General features: G+C 47.9%; 1 protein-coding gene across 1 annotated transcript in view; it reads right to left on the reverse strand.

The window, feature by feature from the left end:
- WDR88 (WD repeat domain 88) overlaps positions 1-21,956 on the reverse strand; it is a 42,095-nt gene that overhangs the window by 4,568 nt on the left and 15,571 nt on the right. The window contains exons 3-9 of the mRNA XM_032325170.1: positions 18,739-18,827; positions 17,096-17,159; positions 14,694-14,832; positions 13,144-13,273; positions 7,959-8,146; positions 6,147-6,229; positions 4,814-4,882 (exon numbers count right to left, since the gene is read on the reverse strand). Coding sequence (XP_032181061.1) covers positions 4,814-4,882; positions 6,147-6,229; positions 7,959-8,146; positions 13,144-13,273; positions 14,694-14,832; positions 17,096-17,159; positions 18,739-18,827 — 762 coding nt within the window. The remainder of the gene's footprint in view (positions 1-4,813; positions 4,883-6,146; positions 6,230-7,958; positions 8,147-13,143; positions 13,274-14,693; positions 14,833-17,095; positions 17,160-18,738; positions 18,828-21,956) is intronic.

Here is a 21,956-nt window from a genome sequence, read left to right on the forward strand (position 1 = left end):
TTGTATCAAATATACCACACTTAATGCAAGACATTATTACTAATAGTGGAAACTGGGGAGAGGAAGGGACTATATGGGAACTCTCTGTACTAATAGCCCAACTTTCTGTATACCTAAAACTGCTCTAAACAACAAAATCTATTTTTGAAAGAAGATACCAATACTCCTGAGACAATGGTAACAGATGAATTAGTTTGGTAATACTGCTCAGATGATCACCCACTACCATATCATTCCTTTGATTGTTTTTCTGGAATGGAATGTAGTCAGCAAAATAATGCCCAGAAGTCCTCACCCTAATCCCCAGACCCTGTGAACATGTTAGGTGACATAACAAAGGGGAATTAAGGTTGCAGATGAAATTAAGTTCGCTGACCAGCTGATCTTACAATAGGGACGTTGTTCTGGGCTATCCAGACAGGCTAGACGTAGTGATAAATGTCCTTAAAAGTGGACAACACAGGGACACCTGGGTGGTTCAGTCATTAAGCGTCTGCCTTCAGCTCAGGTTGTGATCCCAGGGTCCTGGGTTCTAGCCCCGCATCGGGCTCCCTGCTCTGTGGGAAGCCTGCTTCTTCCTCTCCCACTCCCCCTGCTCGTGTTCCCTCTCTCATTGTGTCTCTCTCTGTCATATAAATAAAATCTTTAAAAAAAAGAAAAAGTGGACAACACAGTGAGAGGAGTAGGTTCTATAGAAGAAAGACACAGAGAAATACGATGTTGTTGGCTTTGAAGATACAGGAAGATGAACAAGCCGAATGTGGTGGCTTTTAGAAAGGTTAAGGAAATGGATTATCCCCTAGAGCTACACAAAGGAATACAGTCCTGTGGATGCCTTGATTTTAGCCCAGCAAGACCTTGTCATACTTCTGTCTCACAGAACTGGAAGATACTAGGCTTTTGTTGTGTAAGGGGTAAAGTGTATGGTGATTTATTATAGCGGCAATAAGAAACTAAAAGACTGAGTAATGTTCCGTTTCCTGAATCGGCATGTGCAATTAAATGCAACTAAATGCCATGTGGGAGAAGAAAAGGGGCCAGTGATCCCATCGGTGTTGGCCCCTTGCTGTGTGGAGCTGTCAGAGGCCACCAACAATCCCTGGGGATTGTTGGTGATTTGCCAAATCCCCACAACCTAGCCCTTGAATACTTTGATTCAGAAGTTGGGAGTTTCAGATCATCTTCTTGATTTCTATGAAGATTTTAGTGAAAATGCAGAAAAAATAAAAGCGTGTTGACATCTTATCTGAATACAAACTAGACATTGCTCATCTATCCACATGTTCAGCAGACAACGCAGATGTAAATTCTGGAAAATTCCATTCAGCCTATTAACTTCTTTCCAAAGCAAATGAAAAGAGCTCACCCGCTAAATGGACGGCACGTCATGCACACCACACTGTACAAAACCATGGGATTTGCTCACCTGTGATGTTGGGTCTTTTTTTCTTTCTTTTTTTTGGTGGGGGGTTGAGAGAAAGAAAGCAGGGGGTGGGCAGAGAGAGAGGGAGAGAGGGAATCTTTTTTTTTTTTAAGATTTTTATTTATTTATTTGACAGATCACAAGTAGGCAGATAGGCAGGCAGAGAGAGACGGGAGGGAAGCAGGCTCCCCGCTGAGCAGAGAGCCCGATGCAGGGCTCCAGCCCAGGACCCTGAGATCATGACCTGAGCTGAAGGCAGAGGCTTAACCCACTGAACCACCCAGGCGCCCCGAGAGAGGGAATCTTAAGCAGACTCCCCACTGAGCATGGAGCCCAACTCAGCTCGATCCCATGACCCCAAAATCAGGACCGGAGCCAAAACCAAGTTGTCAGACATTTGCTCTACCGAGCTACCCAGGAGGCACCCCCGAGGTCTTTCTTAATAGTTTTTAGGTTCCTTTCCTATTCCTCAAAAAGTAGAGAAGCACTTTGTAAAAATGATGACTTTGTAGACATGGAAGAAGGTGTGTTGCTTAAACATTTACCTCCAAGATGGCTGTTGTCACTGTCAGCTCTAAAGAAGATATTTAAAATGTGGGCCTGCCATAAAATTGTATGTTTAATGTGTGGCATAAGAAGGTCCTCTGGTTTTGAAATGCATTGAGGATGAGAGTGGAAGAAAGGGATTACAATAGAATTACAAGAAAAGGTATGGGGCGCCTGGGTGGTTCAGGTCAGGATCCCAGGGTCCTAGGATGGAGCCCCACATCAGGCTCCCTGTTCAGTGGGAAGCCTGCTTCTCCCTCTCCCACTCCCCCTGCTTGTGCTGCTCTCGATGTCGCTCTGTCAAATAAATAAATAAAATCTTTAAAAAGTAATTTTAAAAAAGATATTTTTTAAATACCTTAAAGACTTTAAAGACCTTAAACAGTGTTTCTCCAACACTGTTTCAGGATCTTCAAAGAGGCCACAGTGAGCCTAAAGAAGGATGAAGTGACTGCCCCTTGGTTGCAGATTGTGACAAAAATTCATACAGTGAAATTAAGGGTCTTTTTTGGTTTTGTTTTTTGAAATTAGAAAGCTTCGGTACTTAAAAAAAAAAAAAAAAAAAAAAAGATCAACGCTTTCACCAGAAAATGGCAGTCATGCCAAACAAGACATTCATTCTCAGTCTCTGTATCTGGGATCCAACGTTATTATCCCAAGTTCAAATGACCTCTGTGCTTTAAGGCCATTTCCCTGAGAAACAGAGGCTGGAGTCACGACGGCGTGCAGTGGACTTCAGAGCCTTTTACGGTAATGGCCACTTCAGTCACGGCTGGCCGACACCATCCACTCTTGTGGCAAAGGACCCGGCGGGCTGACAAAATGCCTTGGCCACTAAAAGGTTGGCAGACTGAGTACCTTCGGACAGCTTTGGAGAGCCGGAAGTGAATTCCTGCAAATCTAAAAACCTGTGAGCTCTAGAGAGACCCTGAGGACTCCACGACCTGCAGCTGTTGCTGAGAGGATGTTTTCGCCTGGTGGCCTCCCGAGGGCTGACACGGGAATCGGTGAGAAGTGGGCTTGGTACGAGCACAGCTGCAGGCCCAAGTGGGGTTCACAGTTGTCAGTGTGTGGTTTTGTTGCTACCTCAGCAAAAAGAAGGGCGGCCGGAGGCAGGGGCAGTCCAGGGAATGCTGTGCACCCCCTAAACTTAGGCCATGTTATGTGTCATTTATAGCTCAATAAAGCTGGGGAAATAAATCCATGAATAAATAGAAATATGTTTATTGAATCAATCTTATTGTATGTCTTATTGTACTTGTATTCTTTTCTTTAAGTCTTACATTTATGTATCTTCAGCACACATGATAATATAGCCTACAACACTGGAATATCCAATGAAGACTTTTTTTAAAAGTCCAAATAAATTGCCATAAGAAAGAAATATTATAAAATATATTATCAAATATGTAAAACATTATAAAATACAAGATATATAAAAGAAACACAGGGTGCCTGGGTGGCTCAGTCAATTAAGCATCTGCCTTTGCCTCGGGTCATGATCCAGGGTCCTGGGATCGAGCCCTGCATCAGGCTCCCTGCTCAGCGGCAAGCCTGCTTCTCCCTCTCCCACTCCCTCAGCTTGTGTTCCCTCTCACTGTGTATCTCTGTCTCTGTCTGTGTCAAATAAATAAGTAAATAAAATCTAAAAAAAGAAACAATATTTTATATAAAAATAAAAACATTACAAAATATAAAACATTATAAAATACAAAAATAAAATTAGTTCTATTATAAATTACTACTAATTGCTGCCATTAAGTAGTCCAATTATTACTGTTTCAATACTAGCATTGATGTAACAGAGAAGTAAAAAACACTGAATGAGACATGCATTTCAAATAAACATTGATTTTTCTTATTTTGGTTTGCACTTTCAGTTTTCTCCAGCTTTACTGAGATAGAGTTGTCATAATCATCTTTCATATTTTTATATTAAAACAGTAACACGGGCACCTGAGTGGCTCAGTGGGTTAAAGCCTCTGCCTTCGGTTCAGGTTGTGATCCCAGGGTCCTGGGATCAAGCCCTGCATCGGGCTCTCTGCTTGGCAGGGAGCCTGCTTCCCTTCCTCTCTCTCTGCCTGCCTCTCTGCCTAGTTGTGATCTCTGTCTGTCAAATAAATAAATAAAATCTTAAAAAAACAATAACACATCGGCATAGAACTTTTATTAGGTGTTCTGTTATTATGGTATTGGGGTCGGGTGTGGCAGTGTCTGGGTTGGCTCTCTAACACGTTGGTCATGGCAGGCTGAGTCTTACCCATGGTCCCATGCACCCAGAAACCCCCAGACCACAGAATGGCAGGGTTCTAATAAAGGTCAGCAGGGGGCAAGGTGGGACACACACCCCCACTCTTGGGCTCACCACACCTGAAAGACAGATCTTGGAATACCCTTGGGCTTGCTCTTCTGTGCCATCGGCATAGGAATTCCAGGATATCGTGGCACAGAGAGGGAAGGCCCACCTGGGAGCTCAGGGTGGTCTCTGCTGCTTCCCAATGAGCTTGACGCCTCCCCCCCAAAAGGCCCCCTGTTGGCTCCATCACTCATTGGTCTGGGCAGGCCCTTGCTCCAACAAAGCTCAAATGTCAATGGTCACAGACACAGAAACCCCTGGCAACTCCCCACGTAAGCAGACATAAGGACCTGCTTCCCATGGTCCCAGCCAGCTCCCTGCATTGAGGATGGCTTGGCATGGCTGGGGGCGGGGCAGGGGGCGGGGCAGGGGGTGGTGGCCGGGCTCCGACTGAGCCAGCCCAGGAATTTAGCTTGACAGTAACACTCCCGTGACACCAGTTCTGAACGTGAGAGACTGGAAGTCACTCAGAGATTGGCCACTTTTACCTTTGAAGCAGACAGGACCCATTTCTTGTTGTTGCTAATGGCAACGTCTGTCACCCAGTCACTGTGGCCCTGAAGAAAAATAGAATTTTAACAAGCGCCTAGAGGAAAAACCTTGGTAAGCACAACAAAGACAAAAAGGCAAAAGTCAGGACCCCAGGGATGCCTGCGTTTAAGAGCAACTAATTGCGTTTTCTGGACGTCACCCGTGACGTGTAACACGAAGTGTAAAGGGTGTCAGTGCACCTGTGCGTGACGGCACTTTTAAAACAGAACTCCAGTGTTGAGCAGGATGGAAGAAGAGTGCCTATATTCCCAGCTGGCCCCGGAGCACCTCTTGCAGGCTTTCGTGTTTGCCTTCTCTGTTCTAGGAAATGACCACTCGGAGGTCCTCCTGGAGAGGGGGGGCTTTTGCTTCGAGTCGCCGCAAACTTATCCTCTGTGGCCTGAGCAAATGGGGGGTTATTTTCCTCAGGCAAAAAGGAGCTCAGAGGAGAGAGATGCTTAATGACGTCAGGGCTCTGCGTCAGCATCTGGACCATTCTTTAACCTTAGGCAAAGAGGTGGAAGGCGAGCCAGTGTGGTATGGTAGGAAGAAGGAGAGCAGGAGAGAAGTGAAACTGCCGTGCATAACAAAGGACGGGAGCTTGCGGGACCAAGATGTATGGATGCAAGCCAAGCTTTCACAGCCAAACCGTGAGATCACTCGGTGGGAATCTTGGGGTATGGGAGCACTTGGCACAGAGGCACTGCTGTAGCCAGTCCTGGGACTGCCTAACCTCTCTGGGTTCCTGCCAAGTTGGGACAATCCATCCCCTCATCATGGAGACACTTTTTTGTGTCGAGTCTCCTCTAACTTGTAGGCAAAAGCACTCAGAGACCTGCCATTCTGGAGCCCAGAGCTATCTATGCAGGCCTCATTATGGCATTCATCTTTCTGCGGAGTAATTTCTACTGTTCTTAGACACTTTTCCACCTCTGAGTTTTTGCATTTGTTGTTCCCTCTGCCTAGAATGGCCTTCCCACATTCCTCATTCACCCAGTCTTTCCTTGCCTTCAAGTTCTCAGCTCAAATGCTACCTTCTCCAAGAAGCCCTCCCTCTCGAACCACTGTGGATTAGTTGTTGGGGTCTATCTCTTTCACATCACCCTGTTGTGATTTCTCTGTTTCACTCATCATGGTTAATGATCTGCTTGTTGGTTTCCTGTCTGTTCTTCCCCACAGAGGTGTTAGCTCCAATGGGGACATCTAGGTCTGTCTCACCCACTACTGTATCCCCAGCACCCAGCACCAAGCACCCAGCATAGACCCTCTATCTGAGGCTGACATCGGTACCTTCAAGGAGAGCTTCCGGTAGCCTTCTCCTACATCCCAGATAGCCACAGTCCTGTCAAACCCTCCAGACACGAGAACAGAGGCTACAACACAAAATGATAACATTTCAGAGAAGGGGGGAGTCATCTTCCCCCTGCCAAGTGCTCCCCCTTTCAGCAAGGTCAAAGTGGGCTGAGGTTGCATTGGTGTGGTGACACCATGGTTCAGTCCAAGGACACTCCAACCCCTTCCTGGGGTGGCTCGATGACCCCCAGCCAGTTACAGTCCATTTTCATTATTCACAGCAGTGACATTCCATAAAGCCACCACAGATGCTGAATTAGACAATGGTGAACAATTTCTCCTAGGGGACCTATAGGGTGAGGTTCCTAGGAGCCTCTCTGGTCCCAACTTTTCATTAACCGATCAATACATAACCTCGTTAGACCTCCTTCTGCTGAAACACACTGTAGTTGACACACAGTGTTTATTCATTAACATTAAATTCACAGCCATCAGTACAGGAGCTGACGCCTCAACCGGCTTATCCAACACCTGTGCTTTCCCTGTAAGCCGCGTCACCACCTTCCCACGCTGAGGAGCACTGGACAGCAAGCACTCCGGCCCTGTGCTTGGGGGCTCTTTAAAGAACAGAGTCACCAACCAAGTCCACCAAATGCAGAATAACTGGGCATTCAAGGGCCCGCAAAATGGACACTTGCCAGAAAGGGAGCTGGAACAAGAAGGCAGAGGGCCGCCTTGTTCAGCCGCAGCTGGGAGTGTGTGGGAAGGCCAACTCACACTCTTCGCTGCCCTGCGTGTGTCCACAGAACCCTGCCACATCACAAAAGTGCCACAAATGCTGATTTTAGGGTTACGAATAAATTTTATCCAGTACGGTAATTCACAAATGCGGAACGTGTGAATAAGGATAATGGCCAGTACGCAACTCTGAACCCCAAAAATACAAGGACAGAAACTGGTGGGATGCCCCCTAATGGTCTAACTCACAGAGACTGCTTAAGAAGAGGTAAAGTTGTTCAAAAACACCCTAGCATTTCGCAAGCCAGGCTCTGATTGCTTCTGTACTGGCTGGGGGCCCCTGATACACACACACACAAAGCGAGCCCCACTTCCCAGGAGAATGGAGGAGGAAAACCATTGGCTCCTGAGTGTCAGGGACCGTCACTTCCCTCACTGAGGCTAGTGGCCTGAGGCCGCTTCCTGTCATCACCTCTGTTGGCACCCGTGCCCCTTCATTTGTCAACAATGCCCTCACGTCCCATGAGGAAACACCCCACACAATCCTCTCATTCCCTCTGGTTGGAGGGTACTGACTCTGACCTCTAGTTCAGAGGGGTGGGCAAGTCACTCAAACCTAACCAATCAGAGCCTTTCATCCCCTGGTGAAGTGATTGGTTCCGAGGTAGGTGTGTGTCCCAAGCTGAGCCAATGAAGTACCGTCCTGGGACTTGCACTAGTACCAAGGAAAAGAAGGGTCTCTCTTTGGCCAGGACTGGCTCCCTAACAGCACTGTCTTGAGTGTCTGGACCCAGCCACACCTGAAGTGAGATCTGCTCTTGGACTTCCCCATTCTAGGGGCTAGTAAATATCTTTGGCTGCTAAGCCACGTTAAGCTGAGTCTCTGCTACTTGCAAACTTCTGCCTATGAATGTCCCTCCTGGCTTGTGTGTTCTCATCGAAAACAAATCTACCTTCACCATTGGTGAGGAATTGCCTCTCTTTATGATGGCAAGTCCAGCGGAACGGAACACGAGATCTGCCCCCAGCACTCCCACAGGTGTGAAATCTTTCTATGTGTTCATTACTCACTGTCTCTGGAAAAGTGGCAGGAGCTCACAGAACCTTCATGGCCCTTCATCAGAGTTGCACAGGCTCCAGAGTTCCGAAACTCCCCTGTATGGACATTCCATATTTTTAAGGTTTTATCCCAGGAGCCTGTACACAGGAAATGGCCACTGAAGGTAAAGCAGCAGTTTGAGATTGCACCGGAATGTGCCCTGAAACACAGATGGGAGGGTGTACACATCAGCACCTCATGCCTGGAGAATCTGGGAATCTGGGGACAGAGCTGAGGTGAGGGGCACGGGAGCTGACTTGGTCCCCTGTGATCTAATGGACATCCTTCCTTTGATCACTGCCTACCATGGTCCAAATCTTTTTTCCCCCCCATTTTATAAAAATTTAAAGTTTAGTTAGTTAACATATAGTGTAATATTGGCTTCAGGAGCAGAATCTGGTGGTTCATTACTTACATACAACACCCAGTGCTCGGCACAGCAAGTGTCCTCCTTTAGGCCCGTCACCCATCTGGTGCACCCCCCACTCACCGCCCTCTATCAACCCTCAGTTTGTTAAGAGTCTCTTACAGATTGCGTCCCTCTTTCCTCTCTCTTTTCCCCCTCTTCCCCTTGGCTCATCTGTTTTGATTCCTAAATTCCACATGAGTGAAATCATAAGGTATTTGTCTTTCTCAGACTGACTTATCTCACTTAGCATAATACATTCTAGCTCCATCCGTGTCATCGCAAATGGCAAGATTTCATTCTTTTTGATGGCTGAGTAAGACTCCATTGTATATATATTACCAAGGTCCAGATCTTAATTGCTCTGGCTATGCAATCTTCTAGGATTTCTCAATCATGGCAACACTGACATTTGTGCTACCCACAATTCTTTGTGGTAGGGGGTTGTCCCATACACTGTAGGATGTTGAGCAGCGTCTACTAGATGCCGGCAGCACCTACACTCAGCTACGACAACTAAAAATATCTCCAGACATTGGCAAATTGTCCACTGGGGGACAAAACTGCCCCTGGTTAAGAACCACTTCACTACTTAGAGCTACCTGAGACTTAAGGGAAAGAGGTATCAGAAAATCTGTTAGCAGTGGTCAACAGAAAAACAGCCCTTAGGGTCTCGTCCTGGGTCACACTTTCAAAATGGGTTTCTGCTGCTCATGCTCCACCTCATTTCTCTCCAAGACCTGGAGGCCCCTCCTTCCCCCACCCCTCTCTCACCACCTTCTCCCAGTGCCCTTCTCTTTTCTTTCCCTCTCCCTTCAACTGTCTTCAGTCATTAAAGCATATCTGAATGCTGTGCATTTAGTTAAGTTTTTAGTTATCCATTCTCAATTTTTTTAAAGACTTTATTTGACAGACTGAGATCATAAGTAGGCAGAGAGGCAGGCAGAGAGAGAGAGGAGGAAGCAGGCTCCCCGCGGAGCAGAGAGCCCGATGCGGGGCTCAATCCCAGGACCCTGGGATCATGACCTGAGCCGAAGGCAGAGGCTTTAACCACTGAGCCACCCAGACACCTACATTCTCACTTTTTATGTCTTTTTTTTTTTAATCTGTCAGAATTTGGCTGTTTTTGTTTTCTTTGTGATCCTCCAAGTATTTCCCCCTGGAATTTCATCTTCCATTATAAACAGTTTTCAAGAAAACCTATGAACATAGATGAGCATCTCCGAGTGGCCTGGATCATAAAATCAGTCATTTTACTCGAAGGAAAACTTGAACAAAACTGTTTTTTCTAGAGCTCAGGCCAGAGTTTTCAACTCTGCTTTCGTTCTTTGTAGTGTACAGACTAAGAGCAAAGGAGAAGAAATGTCAACTTCCCAAGGTTAGGAAAGTCAAACTTTCCAAATCCCTGTGGCTGTTAGGCTAAGAGCCATCCCAGCATATACTGGAGATGGATAAAACGCTTTTGCCAGAATCCAAACACAGCGTTTGGGATTTAAACCAGGGCTATCTCTATTTTCCAGGAAAATAGAAATTCCATTTCTCGTAAAAGATTGTGGTACTTAACAGTTTGGGGAAAGTGCTTATGTTGCAATTATGTCTGGGCAGGATGGAATTATTGCACCTTTCCCTATTCCTCCTGCTAAGTACAACTAACAATCCTGGGCATTTATAAAGCAAAGAGGAGACTAGGAAAGATGGAGGTAAGAATGCAGACCAGCATGACATCTTGGGACCCAAGAAGGCATGCTGTGTGTTCTTGGGTTTTATTTTCTTCACCTATCCTATACTGAATACCAGGAAAGCCTATAACCCAAGAAACAATGGGGACCATAAAAAGGCCCTCAAAATAGCCTGTTCTTTCTAGCCAGATAGATAGCTGAGCAAGACAGAAAACTTGTAGCCACGCCCCACCTTATTCCAGCCAAACATCTCAGGAAAACCTGCATCCCAACCCCACCCCTGCCAGCAAGGTCCAAGAAGGAAGCCTAGACTGCTATCCTTGCCAGACTCTACTGAGATGGCCTGCTAGAACAAGATTTTAGGACTGAGAGTTTTCTAATATAATTAATATACACAACATCCACGACACAACAGGAAATCACTCATCATACTAAGAGCCAGGAATATGTCATTGCGAATGAGAAGATAATCAACAGATGCCCAACAGTGAGATGACACAGACATTAGAATTATCTGACAAGGATTTTTAAGTGGCCACCATAAAAATGCTTCTATGGACAATTATAATAATGCTTGAAGCAAATGAAAAGATAGAAAGCCTCTGCGAGGAAATCAAAGATGTGACAAAGAGCCACATGGAAACTTTACAACTGAAAAATAGGAAATTAAAAATTAAAAATTCAATGAAAAGGACAGAGAAAAAGAGTCATTGAATATGGAGACAGACAATACAAATTAAACAGTCCAAAAAATAGACTGGAAGGGGGGGAAATAAAACAGCTTGAGAGACTTGTGGGACTATAACAAAAGATTGAAAATTTGTGTCATCAGAGTTCCAGAGGGAAAAGGGGGTAAGTGCTGAAAAAGTAATCAAAGAGATTATATCTGAAATTTTACCAAATTTTCCAAAAGAAACCCACAGATTCAACAAGCTAAATGAGTAGGACAAACCCCAAGAAATCTATCCCCTGACACATCATAATTAAACCAAATGCAATACTTGATCTCTAGGTCATGAGTTCAAGCCCTCTGCTGGGGGTAGAAATTACTTTTAAAAAATGAAATTAAATAAATACTTAGTTGAACTTCTGAAAACTTAAGACAAAGAAAAAATTCTTGAAAGCGGCAAAAGGAAAATATAATTTGAACGGCAGGAGATTCTTCATCAGAAACCATGAAGGGGTGCCTGGGTGGCTCAGTGGATTAAGCCTCTGCCTTCGGCTCAGCTCATGATCCCGAGGTTCTGGGATTGAACCCCTCATCGGGCTCTCTGCTCAGCAGGGAGCCTGCTTCCCCCCCCCCTCTGCCTGCTTGTGATCTCTGTCCATCAAATAAATTTTAAAAAAGAAAAGAAAAGAAAAGAAACTGTGAAGATGAGAAGAAAGTGACAGGAAAGATTTCAAATGATGAAGGGAAAAAAAAGAAAGAAAAAAAAACCTGTCAATGCCAATTTTTATATCTGGCAAAAATACCCTTTAGGAATGAATGGGAGGGGTGCCTGGGTGGCCCAGTCAGTTAAGTGCCAGACTCTTAATTTCAGCTCAGGTGATGATGTCAGTGTTTGCAAGATGGAGCCCTGCCTGGGGCTTGCGTTGGTCATGGAGCCTGCTTGAGATTCTCTCACGCCCCACCTCCCCCGGCTCCTTCGGCCCCTCCCCTCTCCTCTTGCTCCCTCTCCCTCTGTCCTCCCTGCCCCATCTCTCTAAAATAAATAATAATCTTTTTTAAAAAATGGTTAAAATGAAATTTTTATGTTATATATAGTTTTACCACAATTTTAAAAATGTGATATTCCCCCAAACCACTGAACTATACACTTGAAATGGGTGCATTCTCTTGACCGTGAATTATATCTCAATAAAGCTGTCAAAAGAGAATGAAAGACAGGCAGGAAGGAGGGAAGAGGAAAGTGAATGACCGAGAGACAGGTAAGAGCAATTTTTCACTAGAGATCTTTTTGTTCCCTTTTAATTTTGTACTGTGTTGCAAATTTTACATTTTCAAAAAGTAATTTACATACTTTGGAAATAAAAACATGCAAGGCCCCTTGTTCATAAACATAAAGGCCCCTTTGTTCATAAATAAAGAATTTAAGGACGTTGACAGCAGAGCATGACATGAAGTGTGGGCTGCTCTGTATGGGGGGCACTTAATCTCTTCCTTTATTTTTTCTTGCTAAAATCTGCATTCTCCCCTCCCCAAATCCTACAATTGGGTTGATCAAAAATCCCAATAAACATTTTGCTCATTTCTCTTTCCACCCCAATGGGGAAAACAGAATGCAGTGGGCTGTGATGCCCACAGCAGGAACCTCGGCCACCTCCGTTCCCCACACGCCTCACTACCCCAGGGAAGTGGCCCACGGCACCCCCAACCCGAGCGTCCCTGAGAGTCCCTCTCAGTAACAGAGCATGTGCTGAGCACGCACTGTGGGGCCCGTGCTGAGGACCTGCATGTGCCGTCCTGCTCAGACCTCACCTCTGCTCAGTTTGCAGGTGAGGAATCTAAGGTCCAAAGTCACAGAGGATATAAACCTGCACACTCTTAACCTCTGGCCAGATCCCCAAGGGACAGTCTGTCCCAGGCCAGCAGCACTCGCCACTGAGTGCAGCTGGTAGGGTGATGGGGCATGTACACATTCTGGGACCCTGCCATCCAGGGTCTGCTGGAGAGGACTGGGCCCCCACCTGATGGGGACCACCTGCCAGGGAACTCTCACACGCCCTGGATGATCAGATTGTCCCCTTTTACAAAAGATGCTGGAAATTCACATTTGGGAGGGAGGTGGGAGAGCTCTACACCATGTTTTCCAGAGTTGGCTCACATGGAAACAAATGCACCTGAGCCCTATCCCCACTCACAAGCCACAGCTAGTGATGCCCACCGCTGCCGCTCCCCCGCCTCCCTCCTTCCCTTTCTCCATCTCCAGTCTCCTCCAAGCACCCTTGGCCAAGCTGGGGATGCCCCCTGTGGACACCCGATCGCAGGCCTAAGGTGGGCAGGCCAAATCCAGGAGGGCAGAATGGGGACTCGGGCCCACCTCCCAGCTGCAGGATTGGGCCCCTCCTCACTTGGTGATGGTAAGTAGCGTGGCCTGGGATGTAATATCCCAGATCTTGATGCTTTTGTCCAATGAAACAGAAGCCACCTTCTGGCTGTCGGGGTCAAAGCAGCATGCTGTGAGAGACCGGTTGTGATGATCTGAGGCACAGGGAAAGCAAGTCATTACCTAGCATTCCACAGGCCTCCGCGGGGGCAGCGACCATATCACAGAAACACAATTCCTGTTTCACAAGGCACTCTATACTCACACAAACATTTCTCGGGTGCCGACCGTGTGCCGGGCTAAGGCTGGCCCGGCCCTGAAAGGTTGAGGAGGGACCTTAAAAGTTAGTGGGGTGGGGGGGTGTCTGGGTGGCTCAGTGGGTTAAAGCCTCTGCCTTTGGCTCAGGTCATGATGCCAGTGTCCTGGGATCGAACCCCGCATCGGGCTCTCTGCTCAGCAGGGAGCCTCCTTCCTCCTTTCTCTCTCTGGCTACCTCTCTGCCTACTTGTAACCTCTGTCTATCAAATAAATAAATAAAATCTTAAAAAAAAAAAAAAAAGCGGGGGAACCAGAATGGGAAGAGGGCCTCCAGAAGAAGGAACGGCAGGTGCAAAGGCCTGAAGGTGGGACAGAGCATGGAGAAACGAGGTGTGCAGCTGGAAGCTGGAGGCTGAGGACAGGAAGAGGATGAAATGACATGGGAAGGAGAGAGGTATAGCCAGGGGACAGCGCTCAGCCAACAGAAACACAAGGAACACATGGGAAGTAGGCGTGGGGTGTGCAAACACTCCGGCGAGGTCAGGAAGGCCACCCAGCAATGTGTTGTTAAGATCAGACACCCCAACGAAGGAGACAGGACACAGAGAGCAGCCTTTCACTTCTTAACTTTATATGCTTATCGCATTTGTTACAATGATTACATTTTTTATTATTTTACTTTGAGATAACCGTCGATATGCATACGGTTGTCAGGAATAAGAAAGGGAGATCCTCGGGCGCCTGGGTGGCTCAGTGGGTTAAAGCCTCTGCCTTCGGCTCAGGTCATGATCCCAGGGTCCTGGGATCGAGCCCCACGTCAGGCTCTCTGCTCAGCAGGGAGCCTGCTTTCCCCCTCCCCCACCCCCGCCTCTCTGCCTAGTTGTGATCTCTCTCTGTCATATAAATAAATAAAATCTTAAAAAAAAAAAAGAAAGGGAGATCCTGTGTGCCCATCACCCAGTTTCCCCCAATAGAAACAGCTTGTATAAGTGCCGTACCATATCACAACCAGAAAATTGGCATCTGATATGTATTATCTTTATAATTGAAAAATACAGATAAAAATGTTATGAAGGCTGAGCCTCCACTCAAAGAGAGGTTGGGCTTCAACTGTCCACATGGCACTGGACCAGAACACTGTTTCGTCTATGACAAGCATGGGGGCTAATCCTGTCATTAGCTTGAACCGATGAGACTCGGGCCAGGTCTTGGGCGCTGGTGTCTTGTCAGTGAGGGTCCCATCTCTCATCAGGTGGCTCATTACAGCCTCAACAAATAGGGCCAACAGAACAGAGCAGGGCGCCCCTGCAAACTCACTTTTGATGTATGACACGGTGGTGGTGTTTTCTGCATCCATTATACAGATGGCCCGGTCCACGTCCAAGGCTAAGACCACATATTTGCCATCAGGAGAAACCTTGCAGGAGGCTATGAAGGTTTCGTAATTGATCTTCCACTGAATAGGGAAACAATCAAAAGGTGATTTTCTCTCTAGCCCCTCAGTCCAGTAGAACTTTCTTGGATGACAGAAATGTTCCATCGATGTACTGTCCAATACATTAACTAGTCTCTGGCCACACAGGGCCATGGGGTACTTGCAATGGGCTAGTACAAATAAGGAACTGAATTTTAAATTTGGGTTGGTTTTAATTAATTAAATTAATCAATGTAATTAATGACTCTGTGTCCAGGACAAATGGACAGGGATAGGTACAGCATCTAGTGGAACTGGCCACAAGGCTCTCCTAATGGCCAACTTTTGTCCTACTCAGTAGGGTAGCCAAGTGTTTATTAAGTGTCTGCTCTGTGCCTCGCACCATTGATAAGACACCACAGCCCACCACTCAGGCCTCTCACATTCCCCCAGGAGAGGCTGGCAGCAAACCTCAAGAAGGGGACAATGAGCTACTCAACATTCTAGGAAAGGAGGTCCCCTCTGTACGTTACAAATGATGGCATTGCCACCATGACAGTTATAAAATACACCCACAAATTCTCAGACAGTCTTCCTTCCAAAAGGTAGAGCCTAATTCCCCACCCCTTGAGCCTGGGCTGGACTCATGTCCAACGAATAGAATATGGCAGAAGTGACAGTGTGGGGCCAGGTCATAAAGGAAACCGTGCCTTCCCCCTTGCTCTGTTTTGGATCACTCACTCTGGGGGAGTGAACTGCCATGTCCTGAGGATGCTCAAGCAGCCTACGGGCAAGAGCAACTGAGGGCTCCTGACCAAAACCATGTGAGGGCGCCATCTTGGAAGGGGAGCCTTCTGCCCCAGTTGAGCCTTCAGATTACTGTAGCCCCTGGTGACCTCTGAACTGTGACCTCATAAGAAAACTGAACCAGAACCACCCAGCTAAGCAGCTCCTAGATTTCTGTCACAAAGTGGGAGATAATAAGCATTTGTTGTCTCAAGCTGTTAAGTTTCAGGCTAATTTGTCAAACAGGGGTGGATAACTAATTCAGTTAGTTGGCAAGTGGCACGGATCGCTGGTGCACCAAAAATAAATCAAAGCACTAACAAGATGCTTAAAGAAGCAAAAGAAAAGCATCTCAAACAGCAAAACTGGCTGGAGACAAGAGCAGGAAATGTACAAGAGAAGAAACAAACATTTTGAATAAACGCTCCAAGTTGGAAGTGATCAACGCTAGTCTCATTTTTCCACCAACCCAAGTGGCTAAAATGTTTTAAAAACCATGCTGTCTGGCTGGTAAGATAGTGTGTACCCCTCCAGTGCAGTGGAGAGGAGCTGGCACAGATGTCCAGAGGATAGTTTCTAAAAGGCCATGTTTCTACACCAAATTAGCAGTAAAATCCAGCTCTATTTCCTTAAAAATATTGCACTATGTGTATAAAAATTACATGCCAAGTTTCCCCATCATAGTGTTGCTTATGGTAAAGAAAAGTAAAAACAGCCTTAGTGTCCTATACCACGGAATAGTGCAACACAGCCTGACTGATCCACGCCATGGAATCCACGCGTCCATGAGAAAGGATGACGTCAGTGTGTCCTTACCCACCATTTATTTTTGAGGGGAAAAAAAAAAGTCAAGATCCAGAAGGTATGCACAGAGTGATGATACTTTGCTAACAGAACATACTCACCTGTGTTCATCTGGAAATGTGTGCGGACATAGAAGAGATGTCAAGATATTAACTATAATGTCTGGGATGTTTACGGTGAATCTAAGTGGATCTTTGCACGGAGAAGAAAAGAGGGGCAAAGGGAAGGTGACGAGCTCCCCGGGGAGCCCCTTTGGCAGGGCCAGGGCTGCAGGGGCACCGGACAGAGAGGGAGGGAGTGTCAGGCTGGTTCGGATGGATGGATGGCGGCCCATCCAAGCTCCCCAGAACACTCGCGTTTTCACCACGTGGCCTTTGTCCCATGGCCTCAGCTCTACTCTGGCCCCATCAAATCCCAACATCCCCACGGGGGATAGAGACTTTTCTGGCGCAGTCCCCTTAGCCTGGAAAGCCATGCCCCATTCTCCCTCACTCCCTCTCCTTGTGTATTCAAACCCTCCCATCCTTCCAGCAAAAGCCCTCCTCTGCCTGCCCCAAGAAGCTTTCCTTCCCCAATGCGCTCCCCCCTCCATCACCTGGTGTCCCTGACAAAATTTTCCTTTCCGAGAGACTGGTTTCCCAGCCTCCGCCCCGAAGGAGCCCCTCCCAGGCCCACTCAAGGGCCTTTGCTGCCGCGCGGGGCGGGCCACACTCACCAGCAGCTTGCCTGTCTCAAGGTCCCAAGCCTTCACTGCTTTGTCGTAGGACGCTGTGATAATTCTGCCAAGAAAATGACCCAGATAGTTACAGCTATGAGCTCTATGAAAAAAAAATACATAGAAAATTCTTTATAGAAAATGTAACTTCAGACCAAGATTGCAAGTAATGCCTGAATCTCTCTCAAGATGATCCCTGAGCCCCTTCCATGACCTCCCTGGAACCAGATGGAACCCCACGCCAGGCACCACTGCACACTCTCCCTCAGTCCCTCAGCCACCCAGATACGTTCCTCCATCTTCGGGGAATTAAAGGGACTGGGTCTTCTCTCCTGTGGATGACAGTCTTCTTTTGAGGGGACACTTACCACGGACCACCCCTTTCCTTCTCTGCTCACGAGGCTGTCTTTTTACAGAAACACTCTGACAGCTCACTTCATTCTAAAATGTTTTCTTGTACATTTAGCAACATAACATAAATGTACCTTTGTCCATACTAATATACATGTACCTCTCTCCTGTTGCATGTTTCTGTGACAATCCGTGTGCCCCGTGGAAGATGGATTCCCATGCGAATTTTTACTGGCTTTGTAGCTGCTGCACGGGGTACAAGCAAATGTATTTTAAAGCAAAGCCCCTTAGGACACTGGGTGGCTCAGTCAGTTAAGCGTCTGCCTTTGGCTCAGGTTATGATCCCAGAGTCCCGGGATCGAGTTCCGCATCAGGCTTCCTGCTCAGCAGGGAACCTGCTTCTCCCTCTGCCTGCCTCTCTCACTCTCTGTCTCTGTCAAACATATGAATAAAATCTTTTTTTAAAAAGTACCTTGTGGGGACGCCTGGGTGGCTCAGTTGGTTAAGCGGCTGCCTTCGGCTCAGGTCATGATCCCAGTGTTCTGGGATCGAGTCCCACATCGGGCTCCTTGCTCGGCAGGGAGCCTGCTTCTTCCTCTGCCTCTAGCCTGCCACTCTGTCTGCCTGTGCTTGCGCTCTGTATCTCTCTCTTTAACAAATAAATAAAATCTTTAAAAAAAAAAAATGGTGCTCTATTTAAAAAAAAAAAAAAGTACCTTGTGTTTTATTTATTTTTTTAAACGATTGTATTTATTTATTTGTCAGAGAGAGAGAGAGAGAGGGCATGAGCGAACACAAGCAGGGGGAGTGGCAGGCAGAGGGAGAAGCAGGCTCCCTGCCGAGCAAGGAGCCCAACGTGGTACTCGATCTCAGGACCCTGGGACCTGAGCAGACACTTAATCGACTGAGCCACTCAGGCATCCCAGCCTCTTGTGTTTTAAAGGCCATCTCATGTCCTGGCCTCTGTCTCCCCTGTGAGATGCCACCTAGGACTCAGTCCTCGTGGCCTCCTGCAGCTTCAGCGGGGCCACGGGTGTGACCACGGAAAAGCAACTCTGTGAGGGAAACGCAGACTGGCTTTGTCTGAGCCACCACACACACTGTCTTTTCAGTACTTTTTCCAAGAGTGGCCGTATCCCCTGGACCCTCACAGCAGAACATGGGAACTGTGGCGACAGAGGTGGGAGAGGGGGAACATAGCTGCCAAGAGGACAGAGCAGCGTTCCTGGCGTGCTGCACACAGGCTTGTGCCCTCACTCCACCTGTCCAGCGCCAGACGAGGGAAAGGTCACCTTCTGCTGTCAGCCGTCACGCTGCACTCCAAGACAGGAGCTTTGGGCTTATGATCGAAATCCCGAATAACGAAGCCATCCACAGCATCCTCAAACCAACAGGAGAGAGGGAGAGAGAGAGAGAGAGGTCGCTGAACTGCTGGTGGACGTCATGCACTGAGCTCGACGGCAGCCCTGAGCTTGTCCACAACAGCAAAGTGGGACAGCCCCTGGTCCCATGCCCCGTGCCCCGCTCCAAAGGGCAAAAGAACTTTCCAGCCTCTCCCCAGAGCAGTAAGGGCACCCTGCCCATCCCCCCCACCACCATGGTGTCCCTGGAGAATACCCCCTCCCCTGCACAGGCACAAGACCCAAACAGCCCCTCTGGGGGGCAGGGCCGGAGACAATTTCCTCCATCTCTACTGGCCCAAGGGGCTTGGAAGAATCTCGCAAGACATTTCAAGAACTTGTTAAAAGTTCACACCCTTTGACCCAGCAGAGCTACTCTGCGTGGTCTCTCCTAATAGGCAGAACTGTGTTCAAAGACTTGTGTGGAAAAAGTTCATCGGGCGTTAGAGGGGATGGCGGGCACACCAGCCCGGGCCACCCCAAAGGAGCAGTTAAATGAGTTTCAGCATGCCAACAGTGGGTGCCAGCCACGATTAGCAAGCCAGCAGTTGGAGAATACGATGAGACCGAAGCCAGGCAATAACTCGAGAACAGGGAGAGAAGAAAAAGGACGCCGAAGTGAAAAGCGCCCGTTGTGGCAGAGGTGAAATATTTTCCGTTAGAAACGCGCCAGGAGCGTTTCAGGATAAGCTGCAGTGGAAAGTCCCCGTGAAAAACAGATTAATGGTAAAGCAATGAATTCCTAGAAAGGTGGTGGGTTGCTGGGTGAAAATACGGAGCTTGGGTGCCTCTAGGCTGATGGGAGGCAGGACTGGGACAGTACTTCCTGATGGGCAGAGCCCACTGTGCATTGAGAGCCCAAGTCGAGGGGTGCCTGGGTGGCTCAGTTGGTTCAGCGTCTGCCTTCAATTCAGGTCACGATCCCAGAGTCCTGGAATTGAGTCCTGCATAGGCTCCCTCCCTCTGCCTGCTGCTCTGTTTGTGCTCGCTCACTCTCTGACAAAGAAATAACTAAATCCTTAAGGAAAAAAAAAAGCCCAAGTCGTGCTGGGGGGCAAAGAACCCTATGTCAGGGGTCCTCAAGACCACCTCCAGGCTCAGTGATCCTCCAGGACCCCCACAGGACCCTGCAGATAGTCAGACTCACAGCCAAGATTTACTATAGCAAAGGACACAAAGCAAAATCAGCAAAGGGGAAGGAGCCTGGGGCGGAGACCAGGGCAAGCCTCCAAGAGTCTCTCCCACTGGGTCACACGGGACACGCCTAATTCCTCCACAAACCCCACTGTGGTAACACTTGTGATGTGTCATCTACCTAGGAGACATGCCTGAGCCTTGGGGCCTGGGGTTTTGGGGGGATTCTCTAGCATACACCAAAATCCAGACTCCCAGAAGGAAAAGCAGAAGGAAAGCAGGTGCTCGGCACAAACCACGGCTTATGCCAACAGTCTGGGTGCCCTGAGCTCTCTTTATCACTTAGCGGATTGCAGGACACCACGGGCCAGTCCGGCTCCCAGCTGCCGGCCAAGGCCAGCCTCGCAGGCAGTCTCACACGTGCTATGTGAACCCCATTCTGCACAGACCCAGGCCCTCAACCCCCTCTCTGTTAAGACCTGAAACAGTGGGGGGTCGTGTTTGGGGAACCCAGCAGGCCCTAATCAGAGGCAGGGGGAGAGAGCAGGAGTCCAAAGAGGACCTTGCCAGGGCAGGACACATCCAAGCCGCAAGCTTGGACTCACAAGTCTACTAGCTCCGGAGGAGAGAACAGGTCTGGGTAGCCTGCGTGCAATCCAGTCTCCCGGGCTGGTGCGTGACTCTAGCCCAAACACGGAACCAAGAAAACGATCACTGTGGGGCCCGGGACTGCGGTCTTTGCAGAGTCCCTGGGTAGTCTAAGGGCAACTCTGTGCCCCGCAGGGTCCATGTGCAGCTCCAGCATTTGATAGTGACACCTGCTGGTCAGGACAAGGAACAGCACCCGCAGACGGAGAACCTTGTTGGAACAGGTGCACTGCTGTGAAGAGAATCCTTCCGCGAGAGGTAGATGGCAAACAAGCCAGATTTTGTTAGGGAAATCCAAAGCTGTGGAAATGTCTCTGTTTCATACTGAATATTTCTTGAAATAAATAAGCACCCTCTTCACCTGGCACTGGGAGGCAAGAACCCCTCTGCGGACTCAGATAATTAACTCAGATAATTCAAGGCAGGGGGCGGGGAGGAGGAACTGGTCAGTTTCAATGAAAGGGAAAAAGGGGCTTTTTTTCCCCAATAAGTAGTTGGAAAATAGGGAAATGTGACAATACCCACAGCTCAAGTTTGAAACGGTTATACAAACAGTGTTTCTTAGTGGTCTCAATTTCATAAACATGGGTATACACGTGGAAACAAGAAAAAAATAAACTTCTATTCCAACATTCTTGTAGCACTTAACTCCAGGGTTGTGAAATGATGGCTCTTGTTTTTCCTCTGAGTTGTGAGAAGAACCACCAGAGTTGCTGTTTCTTAATGACTGGAATGAGGCATGCCAATACATTAGAGGGATACTGGATTAACAGTGATTTTTCCCAGGGCACCTGTGTGGCTCAGTCGGTTAAGCATCTGACCCTTGGTTTGGGCTCAGGTCATGATCTCACAATTGTGAGACTGAGCCCCCACTTCAGGCTCCGCACTTAGCACGGAATCTGCTTGAGATTCTCTCTCTCCCTCTCCCTCTGCCCCTCTGTCCCCCCCCCCAAAAGAAATTATTTTTCCCCCAGCTTCTTCATACATGTATGGACTTTGCAAACTATTCACAATGGTCCACAGTGAGGATGAAGGGAGCTTTCGAAGGATTAAATCAGATGCTTGGGTTCTGGGTGGGGCCCAAGAGGAGGGACAGGAGATGGGAGGTGACAGGAGTGGGGAGAGGAGGGAGAAGCAGAGGGACATTTTGGCAACAGGAGAAGGCGGTGTCCTGGGCAATGGCAGGGAGGGCTCAAGAATGGCAGCGGCACTGGGGCAGGGAGAGCCATGGGAGGAGCCATCCAAAGGGCAAAGGTGAGGAAAAGAGAACCAGGAAGAGGAAAGAGGACTTCTTGGAGGAGGTGTCAGTGGGGCTAGCCAACGCAGAC

Source organism: Mustela erminea, chromosome 19, assembly GCF_009829155.1.
Source record: "Mustela erminea isolate mMusErm1 chromosome 19, mMusErm1.Pri, whole genome shotgun sequence".
Lineage (NCBI taxonomy): Eukaryota > Metazoa > Chordata > Mammalia > Carnivora > Mustelidae > Mustela > Mustela erminea.